Source organism: Choloepus didactylus, chromosome 3, assembly GCF_015220235.1.
Source record: "Choloepus didactylus isolate mChoDid1 chromosome 3, mChoDid1.pri, whole genome shotgun sequence".
NCBI classification, from domain to species: Eukaryota; Metazoa; Chordata; class Mammalia; order Pilosa; family Megalonychidae; genus Choloepus; species Choloepus didactylus.
In genome coordinates, this window is record NC_051309.1 from 190,519,056 (window position 1) to 190,537,664 (window position 18,609).

The 18,609-nt window shown below is 34.8% G+C and overlaps 1 protein-coding gene across 2 annotated transcripts in view; it reads right to left on the reverse strand.

The window, feature by feature from the left end:
• Window positions 1-15,540: 15,540 nt before the first annotated feature.
• Window positions 15,541-18,609, reverse strand: part of GPM6A (glycoprotein M6A) — a 393,567-nt gene continuing 390,498 nt past the window's right edge. For both annotated transcript variants that reach the window (XM_037831042.1, XM_037831041.1), the window contains exon 7: window positions 15,541-17,637. In XM_037831042.1, the coding sequence (XP_037686970.1) occupies window positions 17,485-17,637 (153 nt within the window). In that variant the 3' untranslated portion in view covers window positions 15,541-17,484. The remainder of the gene's footprint in view (window positions 17,638-18,609) is intronic.

Below are 18,609 nucleotides of genomic sequence, written 5' to 3' on the forward strand. Positions count from 1 at the left end.
ATGGAGAAAAGAATGAAAAAATATGAGCAACGTCTCCGGGATCTCAAGGATGAAACAAAGTACAATAATGTACATATCATTGGTGTCCCAGAGGAGAAGAGAAGGGAAAGGGGGCAGAAGCAATAATAGAGGAAATAATCAATGAAAATTTCCCATCTCTTATGAAAGACATAAAATTACAGATCCAAGAAGCGCAGCGTACTCCAAACAGAAGAGATATGAATAGGCCTACGCCAAGACACTTAATAATCAGATTATCAAATGTCAAAGACAAAGAGAGAATCCTGAAAGCAGCAAGAGAAAAGCAATCCATTACATACAAAGGAAGCTTAATAAGACTATGTGCGGATCTCTCAGCAGAAACCATGGAGGCAAGAAGGAAGTGGTGTGATATATTTAAGATACTGAAAGAGAAAAACCACCAACCAAGAATCCCGTATCCAGCAAAGCTGTCCTTCACATATGAGGGAAAGCTCAAAATATTTTCTGACAAACAGACAATGAGAGACTTTGTGAACAAGACACCTGCCCTACAGGAAATACTAAAGGGAGCACTACAGGGTGATAGAAGACAGGAGTGTGTGGTTTGGAACACAATTTTGGGAGATGGTAGCACAACAATGTAAGTACACTGAACAAAGGTAACTATGAATATGGTTGAGAGAGAAAGATGGGGAGCATGTGAGACACCACAAGAAAGGAGGAAAGATAATGACTGGGACTGTGTAACTTGGTGAAATCTAGAGTATTCAACAATTGTGATAAAATGTACAAATATGTTCTTTTACGAGGGAGAACAAGCAAATGTCAACCTTGCAAGGTGTTAAAAATGGGAAGGCACTGGGGGAGGGATGCAATCAGCATAAACTAGAGACTGTAACTAATAGAATCATTGTATTATGCTTCCTTTAATGTAACAAAGGTGATATACCAAGGTGAATGCAGATAAGAGGGGGGATAGGGGAGGCATGTTAGACACTTGACATTGGTGGTATTGTCTGATTCTTTACTCTACTTTGATTTAAGGTTATTTTTCCTTTTGCTGCTTCCTAGCTGTCATTTTTTTTTTTTGTTTCCTCTTTCTTTTGCCTCTCTACCTTCTTTGACTCTCCCTCCTGCCTTGTGGAAGAAATGTAGATGCTCTTGCTTAGTATGAGCAGAATGTTCAATTAGGATGAACTTAAATGTTTGGAAATGAACAGGGGTGTTGGTAGCAAGATGTGAGAATAACTAACAGTGCCGAATGGTGTGTGAATGAGGTGGAAAGGGGAAGCTCAGAGTCATATATGTCACCAGAAGGAAAGTTGGAGGTCAAAAGATAGAAATGTATAAATCTGAATCCTATGGTGGGCAATGTCCATGATCAACTGTACAAATACTAGAAATCACTTCATGAACCAGAACAAATGTATGACAATACAATTAGAAGTTAATAATAGAGGGGCATATAGGGAAGAACTATATACCTATTACAAACTATATACTACAGTTAGTAGTATTTCAACATTTTTTCATAAACAGTAACAAACGTACTATATCAATACTAGGAGTCAACAATTGAGGGGGGTTGGTTAGGGATAGAAGAGGTTTAGAGTTTCCTTTTCTGTTTTTCTTTTTTCATCTTTCACTGTATTTCTTGTCTGGAGTAATGAAAAGTTTCTAAAAATTGAACAAAAATTAAGTGTGATGGATGCACAGCTGTATGAGGGTACCCAGGGGCAAGTGATTGTACACTTTGGATCTTTGGATAATTGTATGGTATCTGAACAATCTCAATAAAAATGAAAAAAAAAAATAAATAAATAAGGAATGAATAATCTTTTCAAGAAATGGTGCTGGCAAATCTGGATCTTCATTAAAAGAAAATGAGGACCACTCCCTTACACCATAGGAAAAAATCAATCAAAATGGATCAAGACCTTAATATAAGAGCTAGAACTATCAGACTCCTAGAAGAAAACATAGGGAAGCATCTTCAGGACCTTGTGTTAGGCAATGGTTTCATAGACTTTACACTCACAGTACAAGCAACAAAAGGAAAAATAAATGGAACCTTATCAAAATTAAAAACTTTTCTTCCTCAAAAGACTTTATCATGAAAACTAACATTACAATCTACGCAATGGGAGAAAATATTTGGAAACCATATATCCAATAAGAATTAATATCCAGAATTGATACAGGAATCCTTTAACTTAACAAAAAGACACACAACCCAATTTAAAAATGGGCAAAAGACTTGAACAGACATCTCTCCAAAGAAAATATACAAATGGCCAGAAAGCACATGAAAATATGCTCAACATTGTTAACTATCAGGGAAATGCAAATCAAAACCACAACAAGATACCCTTTCACACCCACTAGAATGGCTGCTATCAAACAGAACAAAACAAAACAAACAAACAAACAAAAAACAGAAAATAAGAAATGTTGAAGAGTATGCAGAGAAATAGGAACTTTCATTAATTGCTGGCAGCATGTAAAATGATGCAGCCACTGTGGAAGACAGTTTGGCAGTTCCTCAGAAAGCTACCCTATGACTTTACAGTCCCACTAGCAGGTATATACCCCAAATAATTGACAGCAGGGACCCAAATAATTATGTGCACACTGATATTCATAGCAGCATTATGAACAATCGCCAAAAGATTGAAGAAACCCAAGCATCCATCAACCAATGAATGGATAAATGAAATATGATATATACATACAATGAAATATTATTCAGCTGTAAAATGGAATGAAATCCTGATGCATGTGACAACATGGACGAACCTTGAAGACATCATACTGAGTGAAATAAGCCAGACACAAAAGGACCAATATTGTATGCTCTCACTGATTTGAAACAATTAGAATAAGCAAACTCATAATAGAGTCCGAATACAGAATATAGTTTACCAGGGGACAGGGATTGGGGGATAGGAAATGAGAATTTAAGGCTTAAAATGTACAGAGTTCCTTTTTGGAATGATGGAAATATTTTGGTAATAGAGGGTGGTGATGGTAATACAAAAATGTGAATGCAATTAACAGCACTGAAATACATGCATTTGAATATGATTAAAAAGGGAAATGTTAGATTACATATATGATAACAGAATAAAAATTAAAAACAAAACCGTTGGACTTTACTACACAAACAGTGAATCCTAAGTTAAACCATGGACATTAATTAATAGTACAATTATAAAAAGTGCTATCATCCATTTTACAAATATTCCACACCATTGCACTTTGTTGGTGGTGGGGTGGTGTCTGGGAATCACACATTTTGTTCATGATTGTTCTATAAAACCACAATCTCTCTAATAAAGAAAAACAAATAGTCAAAATAAATAAATTTAAGCTCCAAAGTAACCACAAAGAAAATACATGAAAAATATATACAGAAAGAAATAGTAAGTGACTCAAAATGGTATACTACAAAAAATCAAATAAATATGGAAGTATGCATTAATGGAAGAATTTAGGGGCAAAAAAATGTATGAGATACTAGCAAAATGGCAGAACAAAATACTGTATTATCAGTAGTTTCTTTAAATATAAATGGATTAAATTCTCTAGTCAAATAGCAGAGACTGGCAGAATGGATATAAAAAGCATGAACCAACTATATGCTATTTACGAAAGACTCACCTTAATCTAGATACGTAAGTAGGTTGAAAGTGAAATGATGGAAAAAATATGCCATGCAAGTAGTAACCACAACAAGCTGGGTAGCTAAGAATATCAGAAAAAATAGACACTAAGTCAAAAACTGGTGTGAGGCACAAAGAAGGTCATTACATGCTGATAGATGGATCAATTCAACACAAAGTCGTATCAATTATAAATATATATATACACTTTACAGCAGCACCCCAAAATATGTTAAATGAATATTGCCAAATTTGAAGGGAGAAATAAGAAGTTCTACATTAATAGTAAGAAACTTCAGTATATCCCTTTCAATAATGGATAGGACATCTTGACAGAAAATCAATAAGATACTAAAAGACTTAAATGAAACTCTAAATCAACTAGACCTATCAGACATATATACAACACTCCATCCAACAGCAGCAGAATACATTCTTCTCTAATGTACATAGAACATTCTCCAAGATAGACCATATGTTAGGTCACAAAACAAGTCTCAATATTCAAAAATATTGAAATCATACAATGTTATCTTCTCTGCCACAAAGGAATGAAGTAAGAAATCAATAAGGGAGGGGCAACTGGGCAATTCAAAATATATAGAAATTAAAAACACACTTTTAAACAACCAGTGGGTCAAAGAAGAAACACAAGGGAAATAAGAAAATTTCTTCAGGCAAATGAAATCAAATACACATCACACCAAAACTTATAGGATGCAGGAAAGGCAGTGCAGAGAAGGAAACTTAAAGCTCTAAATGGCTACATTAACAGCACAGTGAATACTACTGTAGACAATGGACTATAGTTAGTAGTACATGTAAAAGAATATTCTTTCATGGGTTATAACAAATGTATAACACTAATACAAGGTAGTAATATTAGAGAGGTATATGAGAAAAATATACCTAATGTAAATGAACAATAGAACTATTTTAATATTCTTTCATCAATTGTAACAAAGGTAACTACTGTTAAAAATATAGTATAATTATTTAAAAAGTGCTACCATCAATAGTGACAAAGGTTCCACATCAATGCAAGGTGTTAAACAGGTGGTATATGGAATGCATTTTATGCATGATTGTTTTGAAAACTCACAACTTCTCTAATAAAAAAGAAGGAAGACATTGAATCAGAGAGCTAACCTCACAACTTGAGGCTCTAGAAAAAGAAAGACAACAATATAAAGACTAACACCCCAATTTAAAAATGTGCAAATAATTTAAATTGACATTTCTCCAAAGAAGATCTACAAATGATCAGCAAGCGCATGACAGGATGCTCAACATCATTAGTCATTTTGGAAATGCAAATCAAAACCACAATGAAATACCATTTCATACTCGTTAGAATGGCTACTATTCAAAAAATGGAAAATAAAAATGTTGGAGACAGTGTGTGAAATAGTGCAGGTACTGGGAAAACAGTTTGGCATTTCCTCAGAAAGTTAAGTATTCATTATATTATTTAGATTATATGTATATATTATATGTATATGTGCATATATAGCATATTATTTGTATATTATATGTATTAGATTATATATATATTACATGTATTTATGTATTATATTATGTATTATTATATATAAAAACACCATAATATATCATTATAAATGATAAATCACAGGTTGGGAGAAAATCTTTGCAAAACATATATCTGATAAAGGACTTATATACAAAAATATACAAAGAACTCTTAAAAATTCAATAGTAAGTAAACAAACATTCAAACTGGAAGACAGTTTGGCAATATTTTACAAAGCCAAGCATAGTCTGACCACACGCTACAGCAATATTGCTTATAAGTACTCACCCAAATTAGTTTAAAACCTATGTCTATACAAAAACCTTCACATGAATGTTTACAGTATCTTTATTCATAATCGGCAAAAATTGGAAACCACTAAGCTTCTCTTCCATAAGTGACTGTATCAACAAACAGTCGAACATCCATACAATACAATATTATTCTGTGATTAAAAGAAATGAGCATTCTAGCTGCAGAAAACATGGAGGACACAAAAATGCATCTTGTTAATTTAAGAAGCAAATCTGAGAAGGCTACATGCTGTATGAATCCAAGTATATGAAATTGTGGAAACAGCAAAACTACGGAGAGAGTAAGAAGATCAGTGGTTGCCATAAGTTTGGGGTTGGTTTGGGGAAGGGATGAATAGGTGGAACACAAGGCATTTTTAAGGATAGTGAATCTATTCTATATGATTCTGTATTGGTAGACACAAGATATTACATGTTTGTTAAAACCCATAAACTATACACATCAACAAGAATCTTAATGTAAACTATGGACTTCAGTTACTAAAAATGGATAAATATTTGCTCATCAATTTTAACAGATGTACCATGTTAATGCAAGATCTTAATAATAGGAGAAAACTGTGTGTGTGTGCAGGTTGGGGGCACATATGAGAACTCTGTACTTCCTAGGCAATTTTTCTGTAAACCTAAAACTACTCTAAAGATAAAGTTTATTATTTTAAAAAATATTCAGGGAAAAAGGAAATGAGAAAATTAAAACAGGAAAGTCTACTAGAAAACAACTAAGAGATATTAAATATATTAGATATATACCCAACAAATCAGTATACATTAAAATAATTTCAGCAAATATTCTGGTCAAAGACTAAGATCCCCACACTGGAAAAAAACATACTGTTTATTTTAGACATACATCAATTATAAGGAATGGAAAAAAAAGTATATCATACTAACCTTAACCAAAAGAAAGATGGTAGCTAAATATTTGACTTTACAGCAGGAAGTATTTCTAGAGACAAACAGTCACGTTGCAAAAATGGATCAAACCAAAAGGAAGAAACTACATACCTTCTTTAAAGATACCAAGTTAATTATAGCATAATTATTAAATAGAATGTAAACTCAAAAAATGAGCAAATCTTTTTGAGTTTTATGAGATTTATGACATTACCTAAATCTGTAGATTGAACATGCTTTAAGCAAAGCATTTATTTTTTCCTTATACTTGAAAGCCCCAATTCACACTAATGAAACAAATCTCCTTATCATACCACAAACTACTTTGCATGGTTTTTCATGTGCTTTTTCTATTTCCAGTTAATTAATTCATCTATTCAGCAAATACTTATTTTAAAAACTGCCCTCTGTCCAGCACAGTACAAGGCGCTGGGAACAGAAGGCAGAACAAGATGCTTGCCTATGAAGGATTGCATTCTTTTTGAAGGAAACAAACATAATACAACTCATTTCCCAAGAAATGAGTTAATTATAATTATAGTGGTTATGTAATGATGGGTTGCTGGGTCCTGAACACAGATGTAAGAGGAGAACTGAAAATGTTTCTCTGAGGTCAAAAGGTTTGGGCTATCATCTGAAGGATACAGGAAAATGAATTAGACCACAAAAAGGGAGGAAAGAAGCATTACAAGCAGGTTCAAAGTATATCCTGAAGTCAGAGGTGAGAGAAAGGATGATGCATCTGAAGAGAAAAGAAGCTTAGTGTGGTTGCTGCTCCTACAGTCAGTAGGTAATAAGGCTGGAGTCTAGATAAGGGTAAGGTTCTGCAGAATTTATAAGGTATGCTAATTTATAGCTACCTCCTAAGAATAAAAGAAAGCCTCTGCGGAGGATGACATAGTCAAGTATGTATTACTGTTATTGTTTCCTGTTGGTTCAGTCCTCGAGGCTGCGGTGTAGGTAATGAATTGGTGGGGAAACCACAGCAGTTGCACAGGGACCATATAGAATGTCATTATAGAAATTAAAAGAAGGGAAAATTGATGTCTTGAAATCAATTGGTGGTATGAATATGGAGTGTAACAGATGATTTTGAGAGATACTTAGAAGGTAAAATTGACAGGAATTAATTGTTGAGTAGGCATGATTTTGCTGAAGAAAAAATGTCAGGAGGAAAATAATTTCTTGCTGGTACAAGTGGATATATATCAATGCTGTTTATGAAGAGAGAGAATAAGATGGAAGGGAGAACAGATTCCAAGTTAATTTATTCAGTGACTGAAGCATTCAAGAGTAGATGTTGAGTAGACAGTTTGAGGCACAAATTGGCTAGTTAGTGACAAATCACTTCCCTCTTTGGGCACAAAACTAACTCTATTTCTCAGAGATTTCTGCAGTTAGGAGAAACTCTGCATCAGAGTATTGGAATTTGGGCTATAGGCTGGTTGATAAAAGCTGCCACATCATCCTCCATGCTCATTCTCTCTTCTATTTCTGGCTGACTGGATGACGAAGATACATGGGGTTCTCCAAGTGAGAGCAACTAGATGGAAGGCAATGGAGTCCTCAAAGACTGCACAGAGCAGAGCTTCCCCTGTTGATTCACATTGTACCATGAAGTAAGTGGGAAATAAAAATATATTGTGTAAAGTTATTGAGACATTGGGATTTATTTTAAAGCTATAGCTAATCCTGCCTGACAGAGAAATTGGTGCTGAAAGTGTGGTACTGATGTTAAAAACAATTTAAAACAAACAAACCGTAAAATATGTCACACTGTCTCAATAGTAAAAAAGAAGAAAACTGTTATTAGACTTAAAAAAAATGGTCACCTTTTTTTTTTTTGCAGGGTCAAAATATTTGATAAAGCTGTCATTTGCTATAATTTAGTGATACAGTATTCCTTGGGGAAGAAGTTGGAAAAAAATTATTAATAATGTACTTTGGCTACTGTGGGCTAGGTTTGGCTAGGTATTATAGAAAAGAATGGGGATTTATAAAGAATTCTCTAGTTATCAAGAAGATATAAAGAAACAGAGTCCAGAAATGTGGGGCCCCTCTAGGTTGGAAAAGCTGGGTGATTCTAGATCCCAAATAGAAAGAAATTAAGAATGAGAAAGGTTTTGAGAGATAAAATCCCTTTAAGACTTATTCTTGTAGTAAAGATCAGACTAAGTATGTTAGCATCCCACTCAACTGTTCCAAATAGCGTTAAAATAAAACTATTAAATTAAGAGAGAAAGGCAGAAGTATGGGCAACCTGTATTTTGGAAAGAACTTCTGCTGTGGTTACTAAGGCCTACTAAACTTTTGAGGATATTGTATTGCCAAAACAACATGAACCTGGTTTAAAAACAAAACAACCTTTAAGGAGAAGTTAATCCTACTTATAATTATGCCTAGGAGTCATCCATAGAGAACCTCTTTTATTGCTCAGATGTGGCTTCTCTCTCTCTAAGGCAATTCTGCAGGTAAACTCAGTGCCCTCCCCCCTACATGGCACATGACTCCCAAGGGTGAAAATCTCCCTGGCAATGTGGGACATGACTCCCAGGGATGAGTGTAGACCCAGCATCATTGGATTGAGAAAGCCTTCTTGACCAAAAGTGGGAAAAGAAATGAAACAAAATGAAGTTTCAGTGGGTACAAGATTTCAAATAGAGTTGAGAGGACATTCTGGAAGTTATTCTTATGCACTACATAGATATCCCTTTTTAGTTTCTAGTGTATTAATATATCTAGAAGGAAATACCTGAATTTGTTGAACTGTAACCCAGTAGACTTGATTATTAAAGATGATTGCATAAGTATATAGCTTTCATCATTTGACCATGTGATTGTGAAAACCTTGTGACTGACATTCCCTTTATCCAGTGCATGGGCAGATGAGGGATAAAATAAAGAAAAAAATACATAAATAATAGGGATGGTTAAGGAGTATGGGATGTTTTGGGTGTTCTTTTTTATTTTTATTTTTATTTTTTCCTTTATTTTGGAGTAATGAAAGTGCTCTAAAATTGATTGTGGCTAAGAATTCACAACTATATGATGATACTGTGAGCCACTGATTTTATACTTTAGAAGGACTATTTGGTGTGTGAATATATCTCAATAAAATTGCAATTAAAAAAAACAACCTTAACTATTCAGGACTTAGCATTTGATCTCCTTACCTACACCAGCGTTAAGCAATCTTTGGAGAGTGGGCAGACTCTAAGGGGACTATCCACTCCATTACCCACTTTAGATATGGCCTTGGAGGATAATAGACAAAAAGAGAAAATGAAAACCAAATTCCCAGCAGACAGAACCAGGGCAAATAGAATGGGCAAAGGAATTATTTCCGGAAAACATTACTCATGGTCTAATCAAAGAATTTCCTCCCATGCCCAGGGTAAGAGGCCCTCACAAAGTCAGCCTAGTAATCTGTAACTATTATGAAGAAGTGATTGCTTTCTGTCCTCTATTCTTTACTGCAGTTACCTATCCCTGATCCACTGTTATATATTCAGTGTGGAAGAGAGGGTCCTAAGGCATTAGAACACAAGGATCCAAATCTGGATTTGATGAAATGAACCTGGCATCATCTCCAAATTCTGCACTTTTAATTATATTCAGAGACTGGATAAAGTTTTAGGTTATTTCTCTCGGTGGGGAGTTGGCCAGGGGTACTGGGGGTTGGGGTAGGAGATATAAATGTATATTTTGTGGTTAATCACCAAATCATATCCCTTTTTTTTCCTGGGTATCTATGTTGACCATTTCTCAGATTCCCTTGCAGTAGTTAGGTGTGGCTATGCAATTGAATTCTGGCCAGGCCCATAAAATTCCTTGCCTGACATCCTACATGCCTTTAATTGTTCATCATCTGCCAGCTGGATGGAAAGGGTCCAATGGGGGTCTCCAAGGCTCTGGGGAATGGCAAATTCACTAGGTAGGCAAATTCCCTGTGTTCCTACAAAACACCAACCCCACTCACATCAAAACACATTGTCAAGAATTAAAACTTCATTGTGTCAAGGCAATGTTATTTCAGGTTAATTTGTTGTGTCAGTCAGTCTATGCTGACTATCATGGGTTCAATGGTGACCCCCAAAAGTTATGTCCATATCCTAATTCCCTGACCTTATTTAGGAAAAAAAGAGTCTTTGCAGAGGTAATTAAGTTAAGGATCTCTAGATGAGATCATCCTGGAATGGATGGGGTGGGCCCTAAATCCAATGACAAATATCCTTATAAGAAACACACAGAAGAAAGACATAATCACGTGAGGAGAAGGTGCTGTGAAGAGGGAGGTAGAGATTACAGTGATGTGCCAAGGACTGCCAGCTGCCTCCAGAAGCGAGGAGAGAGACAAGAAAGGATTGCCCCCTTGGGCTTTTGGAAGGAGTACAGCCCTGCTCAGAGCTCAATTTCAGACTTCTGATCTGTAGGAATGTGAGAAAATAAATTTCTCTTGTTTTAGGTCACCAAGTTTGTGGTGATTTGTTGTAGCAGCCCTTGGAAGCTAATACATTAATACACATTTTGCATGGAGTTCCTCTATGGGCTGCAGATCTAAATTTGAGACTCTTCATGGTATAAAAAGTTGGCATCAGTGAGGATGAGTTTGCCAAGGGAAGACTGTAAAGGCAAGAAGTGAGGAAAACCAAAGAATAAAGCCTTGTGGAAATCTAGCATTTAATGGCTAGGTAGAGGAATATAAATACAAAAAGAGACAGAGATGAAGTAACAGTAGCTATAGGAGGAAAAGTAAGATTGTGCTGTCATCACAAGGGGAGAGTTTCACAAAGGTGTGAGTGGCTACTATTGCCAAATGTAAAACAATGTGTTGAGAACTCAGTAGCATCCACTGAATTTGGCAATAGAGATGACATTGGCGATTTTCTAGTAATAGTTATTTTGGTAAAAGAGGAGACAGTGGACACCAGAACTCTGTTTTGGTTTAGGAATTTAGGATTGATGAGGTAAGGAACTGCAGAGAACAGACAACTCTTGATAATTTTGGCTATGAAAACAATGTGTATAAATTGGAATGAGGTGAGGAATCCAGGTAGGGTTTTGTGTTTCCTTGTATTTTTGTTGTGTAAAATCAGGATGACCTGAGCATGATTAAGAGCTCAGTGGTATGTTCCAATGGAGAGGCAGAGTTTGGAGTTATAGAAGATGAAAGACAAGAATGAAAATGTAGGTTTCCTGAGAAGGAGGAAATGACTATGTAAACTGAGGAGCACTGGTCTCTGACATGAGAAAGAACATAGCCTCTGCCATAACATAAGGAAGGAAGAAAGTTGCAAACAATCTGGCTTCGAGATCTGGGTCCTGTTAACACCATACTCCTACTCATGTGAAACATATGTGCCCTATACTTAAATCTTGTACAGGTGGGCTCTCTTTGCCATTACCAACAAAAAAACGATGGCTAAGAGGATCATGAAGAACATCCCCATGATCTCAATTTGATTATCAAATTGGTGATACGGCAGATGCACTATTGCCCTTATTAGAAACAAGTATCTACCATACATTAGTGCCAGCAATGGTGGTTACTTTACATACATCATTTCATTGAATTCTCATACCACCATTTGGACAAATACATTTCACAAAGGGAAAATCTGAATTTTAGAGAATTTAAATCAATTTCATTCCTAGGTGGTTCTTCCTAGTACACTAGTTAGCCCTTTTTTAACAGTAGAGATTTGAAGTTAAATTGAGTGGATGGTCACTCACTTTCTGCATGACTATCTAACATATATCTACTGAAGCAATTATGATTGGTGGTGATGAAATTTCACAAGTTGTGTCAGTGACTAAAATCCATTACTTACTGATCTTTTATGAACAAGCAGGAGAGCTTTGTCTTCATCTGGCTCAAACTGTGGTATTCCTTATTTCCAGAAATATTCTACCTCTTTCTTTATTAATACCACTCAGCAAAGCAATATGTTAGAAATAGTAAGCAATGTCTGACTCTGAGGAACCACCCCTGCACAGTAATTCTAAGTGCTTACATGCACATAATAAGAAAGTATGGAATATCCTAAGTGACATACAAAAAGCACTTGTACTCCATCTTTCAGCACATGCCCTTGTTTCTTCATTCTTTTAATTCACATGAAATGACTCACAGAATTGGATTTGTCTGGGATACCACATTCCCATCAATATGGCCTACAAGAGACAAAAAGAATTGTTAAAGCAAATGAAAAAAAAAAAAGTCTTTTCAAAAGGTTTTTCCATTTTCCAATCAGAGCCATTGTACTGGGCAGCCAAGTGGAATCAGTTTTCTGTGGCTCTGTACCAGTTTCTATGAGACTAAGAAGTGTTTTATTCTCTGTAAAACCTGAAAGTTGAGTATCTGCTCAAGTACTTTGAGGAGAGGGGGAAAAACACTGAAAAGAAAGTAGATTCTGAAGTCTCAGTTGTATTTTTTTTCCTTCACTTAGTAGGTTATTATTTCCTGATCTAATCTTTTTTTTTTTTTTTTGCATTTTCAACTTTCTTTTTTACATTACCCCCCATGAGATAAAACTTTCAATTACACTGCTCTTTTCTTTGTCTCTCTTTTTCAAAGAAAAATAACAGAATTACTTGGATTCACACTTCTTAGTTACTCTTCTCAGTACTTTCGTATTTTCCCATTATTTGTTTTTGCTTTGCTTTGCTTTGTATTGCCAGCCAGAGGAATTTCCACAGGTTAAATACATTTTGAGACAAATTTTATTTCATTTTCATAAAAGGAATAAGTTATTTTCAATTTTCAAGCATGACAGATATTTACGGAAAAAAGCAAAGAAACCAAACCAAACGAAAACAAACAAAAAATGATTTAAAAAAAAAAGAGAGAAAAATTTCCTTTTGTGAGAAGAAACCCAAGGCACTGGGCTTATTTAAGCCAGCAGAAAGATGTTTATATTTGAGCTAGTACCATTTTACAGGCTTGCTTCCTACTGATTTAAAATGATCTGTTGTCTTACAAAAGATTTAATGACATTTCTGGAAGACATGATGGTTTAATTCAAATGTCATGATTTTCAGCATATTTTAGCTATCAGTTTACTTAAATGAAATATTTTTAAGATGATATTGTTGGGGATCGAATCACACCCTCTGCGAAAGACACATTCAAGTCTTAATCCATGTTCCTGTGGTCATTATTTGTAAATAGACCTTTGAAGATGTAATTATTAGTTAAGGAGTGGACTTAGTTGTGAAAAGCACCTCAGAAGATTCTATTTAGTTGAAGCCAAATATCAGGGTGACCCTTAATCCATATGACTGGAAGCCTTGTAAAGAGAGGAAATTTGGACACAGTCAATCAGAAGAGGCCAGAGTAGGAGAAGTCTGAGAGGAGAGAGTGCCTCCGAAGTGGAGCAAGTGTTGCAAGTCCAGAAGTGGCAAGGACTGCCGCAAGCCAGCAACAGAACCCTAAAGATTTCAGGAGAACGCATGGCCTGTGGAGACCTTGATTCAGGACTTCCAGCTTCAAAACCATGACACATTAACTTCCTGTTGCTTAAGCCAACCAGTGTAGGGTATTTGTCACAACAGTCTTGGCAAACTAAGACAATTATGCTTTGACCTTCTGTTATCTAAAAGGAAAAAATAAAACAGTAACATAAAAAGTCATATTTACTTGCTCTTTGAATGAGTACGTCAGAGTCTACTGTTTCTAAGTTTTAACATGAAAAAGTAAACTGATTATATCCCCAAGTCAGAGCTGGCCAGTACTCAATTTATTCTCAAAGTGAGTAATTTTCTTTTTCTTAACATTAGCTATATACTTACCAAAGAAAACTGCTTATTTTCAAGATAATATGTGTACTTTTATGAAGAGAAATGAACTCAGTTTTCAGAATTATGATAATCTTGTTATCAATTTTTTGAAATATATATACTATGAATTTTTTGTTCATCTTTGATACTCTTTAATGCATAATTATTTATTATCTTGTTATGTGTGGTGGCTTGGAGTTATGTATATACCCCAGAAAAACATGTTCTGAATCTTAATCCATTTCTGTGGGTGTGAACCCACTGTAAGTAGGACTTTTGAGGAGGTTACTTCAGTTAATGAGTGACCAGCTGAATCACGAAGAGTTTTTCCTATTACTGGAGTCCTTATAGACAGGCCATAGAGAGAGAAAACCATGGGGAGCAGCCAGAAACTGGAAGACGATGGAAACCAGAGCCAGGAGAAGGCATCTCAATTGCAATGTTCATTGCCATGTGATGGAAAAGCCAAGGAACCCAAAAATTGACAGCCAGCTGGGAGATACAACCCTAAGGAGAAGCAAGCCTTTTAGCCTCTGAAATCCTGAGCCAATAAATCTCTGTTGTTAAGCCAGCCCATTGTATGGTAATTGTTTTAGCAGCCCGGAAACTAAAACACTAGACTAAGAATTTTGTAAAACCTGGAAAGAGTAAGAATTATAATTTAATAAGATTTGATAAGGAATAATTTTCTTATTGTCTTCAAAATGACTTTTTAAAGGATAACTAAGACATTTTATACAGATCTACTCATAATTATTGTAGATATCTCTAACCTAAGTCTACAACATTTCCAAGTTGCCATTTGTATTAATACATAAATAATTGGAGGCTAATAAAGTTCCTTAGGCCTAAAAATTAACATTTTTATTAATAGCTATTTCATTACTTTTAAATTTCCATAAGTTATTGTTTGAAGAGAAAAAATTAGATCCAAAGCAAACAAAACCCCTAGAAAATCTTTTTCATTTCATTGTTCTCACCTTGATATTTTGAAACAAGCCTAGAAAACAGATTTTTTTCTTTTTTTGCTTCTCTATTAGTGAAGCACTAAACGAAACAAAAACATATTAGAAATAGGCAAAGAAATAGCAAAACTGCAGAATAGTTCTCCTTTACTAATCTAAATGTCCTGCAAAGTCCCTACTTCTCCCCCCCTTCCCTTGACTATCCCTACCTTTCCTATACTGCATGTCAATGCACAGAATTTTCAAGAGTTAGGTCAACCAAATAAGGTGAGCATCCTAAGGAGACAGCATCTATTTCATTTGAAAAGAATATGCACACGTAGGAAAAAGGAGTAAACAAGACAAAAAAACAAAAACAAAAACAAAAACCAAACAAAAAAAAAAAAAAAAAAAAACACTGCAGAAACTAATAATAAGTACACAAAGTACACAAGTGTGTTTATTACATTTTGCAAGCACTTTGTTCTACATCTCAAAAACGCCACCATCAAGCTGTTGGCACATTTATGTACAAAACAGATTAATTGTAATGCCTGCTACAAAGCACTCTGTGAAAATACAAACTCTAATACCAGAAAAAAAGCCAAAAGCATCAACATCATTACATAAGTTTAAAAGACAGTTTTAAAAATCATCACAAACTGTTAAGACACAGAACTAAAACACTATAATATAGAATTAAAAGAAGCCCATTAATACTTTTGCTGAATATCTGTAATACTGCATATATCAGAAAAATGTTAAACCAGTAAGATAACCTAAGTGTAAAAAAAGCAAAACCAATCCCAAATTAATTTAAATAATACTACAGAATGCATAATCATGCCACAGGAAATTCTAGTAATACCCCCTACAAACTACAAGAACTTGTAAAATTACCTTGATGCATGACTAGTCATTGTACAATGATTGTTTCACCCAAATAAATTTTATTAGAAATGCACTTAAACTGAGAAAGGATTTCACAATGTCAAATCAGTGCACAATACTACCTAGTTTTTATACACTGATAAAAATGTCCTGTCAGGCTACATCATTTGAAAAGACACTTTACAGCATTCTTGTAGCATTAGAAATAATCAAAAGAAGAGAGTCAAGGTTAAAAACAAACACCAAATTTGGTCCGATAATACTGATTGTTTTTTTTAATTCTTTTGATACAGGTACTTCTTATAAATGAATATGAATGAACATTTGGTTAAAATGACTTACTTGAAATAAAAACACAAATATAGCACTATACTTCCAAACAATACATTCTATAGTGGCCTCTGACCACATTTTAAAAAACACTACAGGTAAGCCAAAATAGATTGGAAGGCTGCAAGCAAAGTGATTAATGGAAGCCTTTTCAAATATATCATACACATTTCAGGGATAGTTTACAGAGGTGCAACCCATTAAAACCCTTAAAGCAGGTAAAACAACTTCTGAGGGATTAGTGTGCTTATTTTTAATATCACCTTCATAAAGGCAATTAATTTTCCACATTAACATATTAAAAGTTCCAATCCAGCCACTGCTTAAATCACCAAGAGATCATTCTCCAGCAATCCACAAGTATTTATTTTCATTAAAATGTCTGTAAAGTTTAAAAGGTAAGCCTGGTGTCACAATCTTAAAAAGGCAACTAGCCATGCATTAGCGTCATTGGTTCTACATGCTCACAACAAACATGAGTAATCAGAGAGAAATACCTTTTGAGTACATCAAGAAAAATACAATGTTAACAAAGATAAGAAGCACTTTTTTTTTTTTTACCTACTCTTACAAATTTAGAAATTGCACCTTAGATTGATGAAAACATTAACCAGGGCCTGTAGTAATGTGGCCACTAATCTTGAGATAAAATTTCTGTATCTCAAGAAGAGTCATCATGATGTCACCTCTGTCTATTGTTCTTAATGTACAATGGTCCCTTTGAAGGTTACCTGTAGTTAAACTAGTTACCGAAATCAAAATTAAAAAGTATAAAAAGCTATTTTCTTTTCAAAAACATAAGAAATAATGCCAAAGTTGTTATGCATAACACACAGGAAGTGGTTAAAAATCAAACAAATCTTTGCATTTGACAATGTTAGTATATTTGATCTCACAGAACTGTTAAATGAGTTTGAGAAATTTCAAAACAAAGGCTGGATAGGAGCTTGTAGAAGAGATCTGAATTACACCAATTTAACGAATTAAGAAACTAAGTGCTAAACAACAAAGAATCGTATCAGGTGACTCATAAGTCACCCTAAGTATCACTGATGAGAAGCACTTTCAATTTGTTTTTTGGTGGTTGGATGGTTGGACGGCCTTTAGTTCAACACCAAAGCATTCAAATGGTAGAAAGGACAGGACAGTTTTATTTATGTGTACGCGTTGAGCCGCTCTTTGGAGCGGGTGGAGTGGATGTCGTGAAGCTCCTGCTCTTCCTTCGACTTGATATCCTCATACTTCTGCATCCGGCAGGCATCTTTCACGTAGGCCCAGTTGGCAGACAGAACCATTAGGTAGTGAACCTAAGCAAAGACAAAAATCGTTTATACTGGAAGGTGTTCAGATTTTTCATTGCAGATTGCTATCATTAAAGAAATATTCAAATTATTCATTTATAAAGAAAATGTTCACATGTAAAATAGAACCAAAATCTGTGGTAATTGGAACAAGATAAATAGGACATGTTCTTTCTCACTCCTCCAACTATACCACCGCCTCTGCTCTCTTCTTCTTCAGTACTGCTCTTTCTTCTTTTCCAACTCTGATGTAATCCAAGACTGATTTTTAATCCTTATGTGAAGTTTCTTGTCCTTTCTGCCCTCATTTACCCAAACTACAAGACCATACACTTCATGTTTATGTGTCTATGCTTTCTAGTCCATAGTTGGAAATATTCTCATATCCAGTTTGTGTCTTGCTGACTTGAATTAATGAGAGGATATATTGGTCCACTGTAAAATATAAAGAGGAGACATGGCTACACCAAAATAAATCTTTGGATTTAATTCTTGAGCTAATTTTCCATACAACTGATGTCACGGTCTATGTTAGATTGCAAACACAAGAGAGCAGGTATTAAGTCATATGTGTGAGCCTGTCTATCTTATCTCTATCTATCTATCTATCTATCTATCTATCTATCTATCTATCTATCTATCTATCCATCCATCCATCCATCCATCCATCTATCCATCTATCCATCTATCTAGACTTCACAGTGACCAGAAGAATGAATGTCAAAAAAAGAAACTAACACTAATTTTAAATAATGAATCTCCTGATTTGACATGAATTGACTCAGTGATGAGACCAACTTATTTGCTTTTTTCTCTTTCTGTTCCTCTTGGTCCATGGGAGAGATAAAACAGTTCTCCAATTGATGGGATTTTAATGGATGACTAAGGAAGAGAAATCAAGTAGTCAGCTATTTATTTTCTCAGATTTTCAGGGTGGGAAATAATTTTAATTCAAAATTTAGGAAAAGAAAAGGCTAA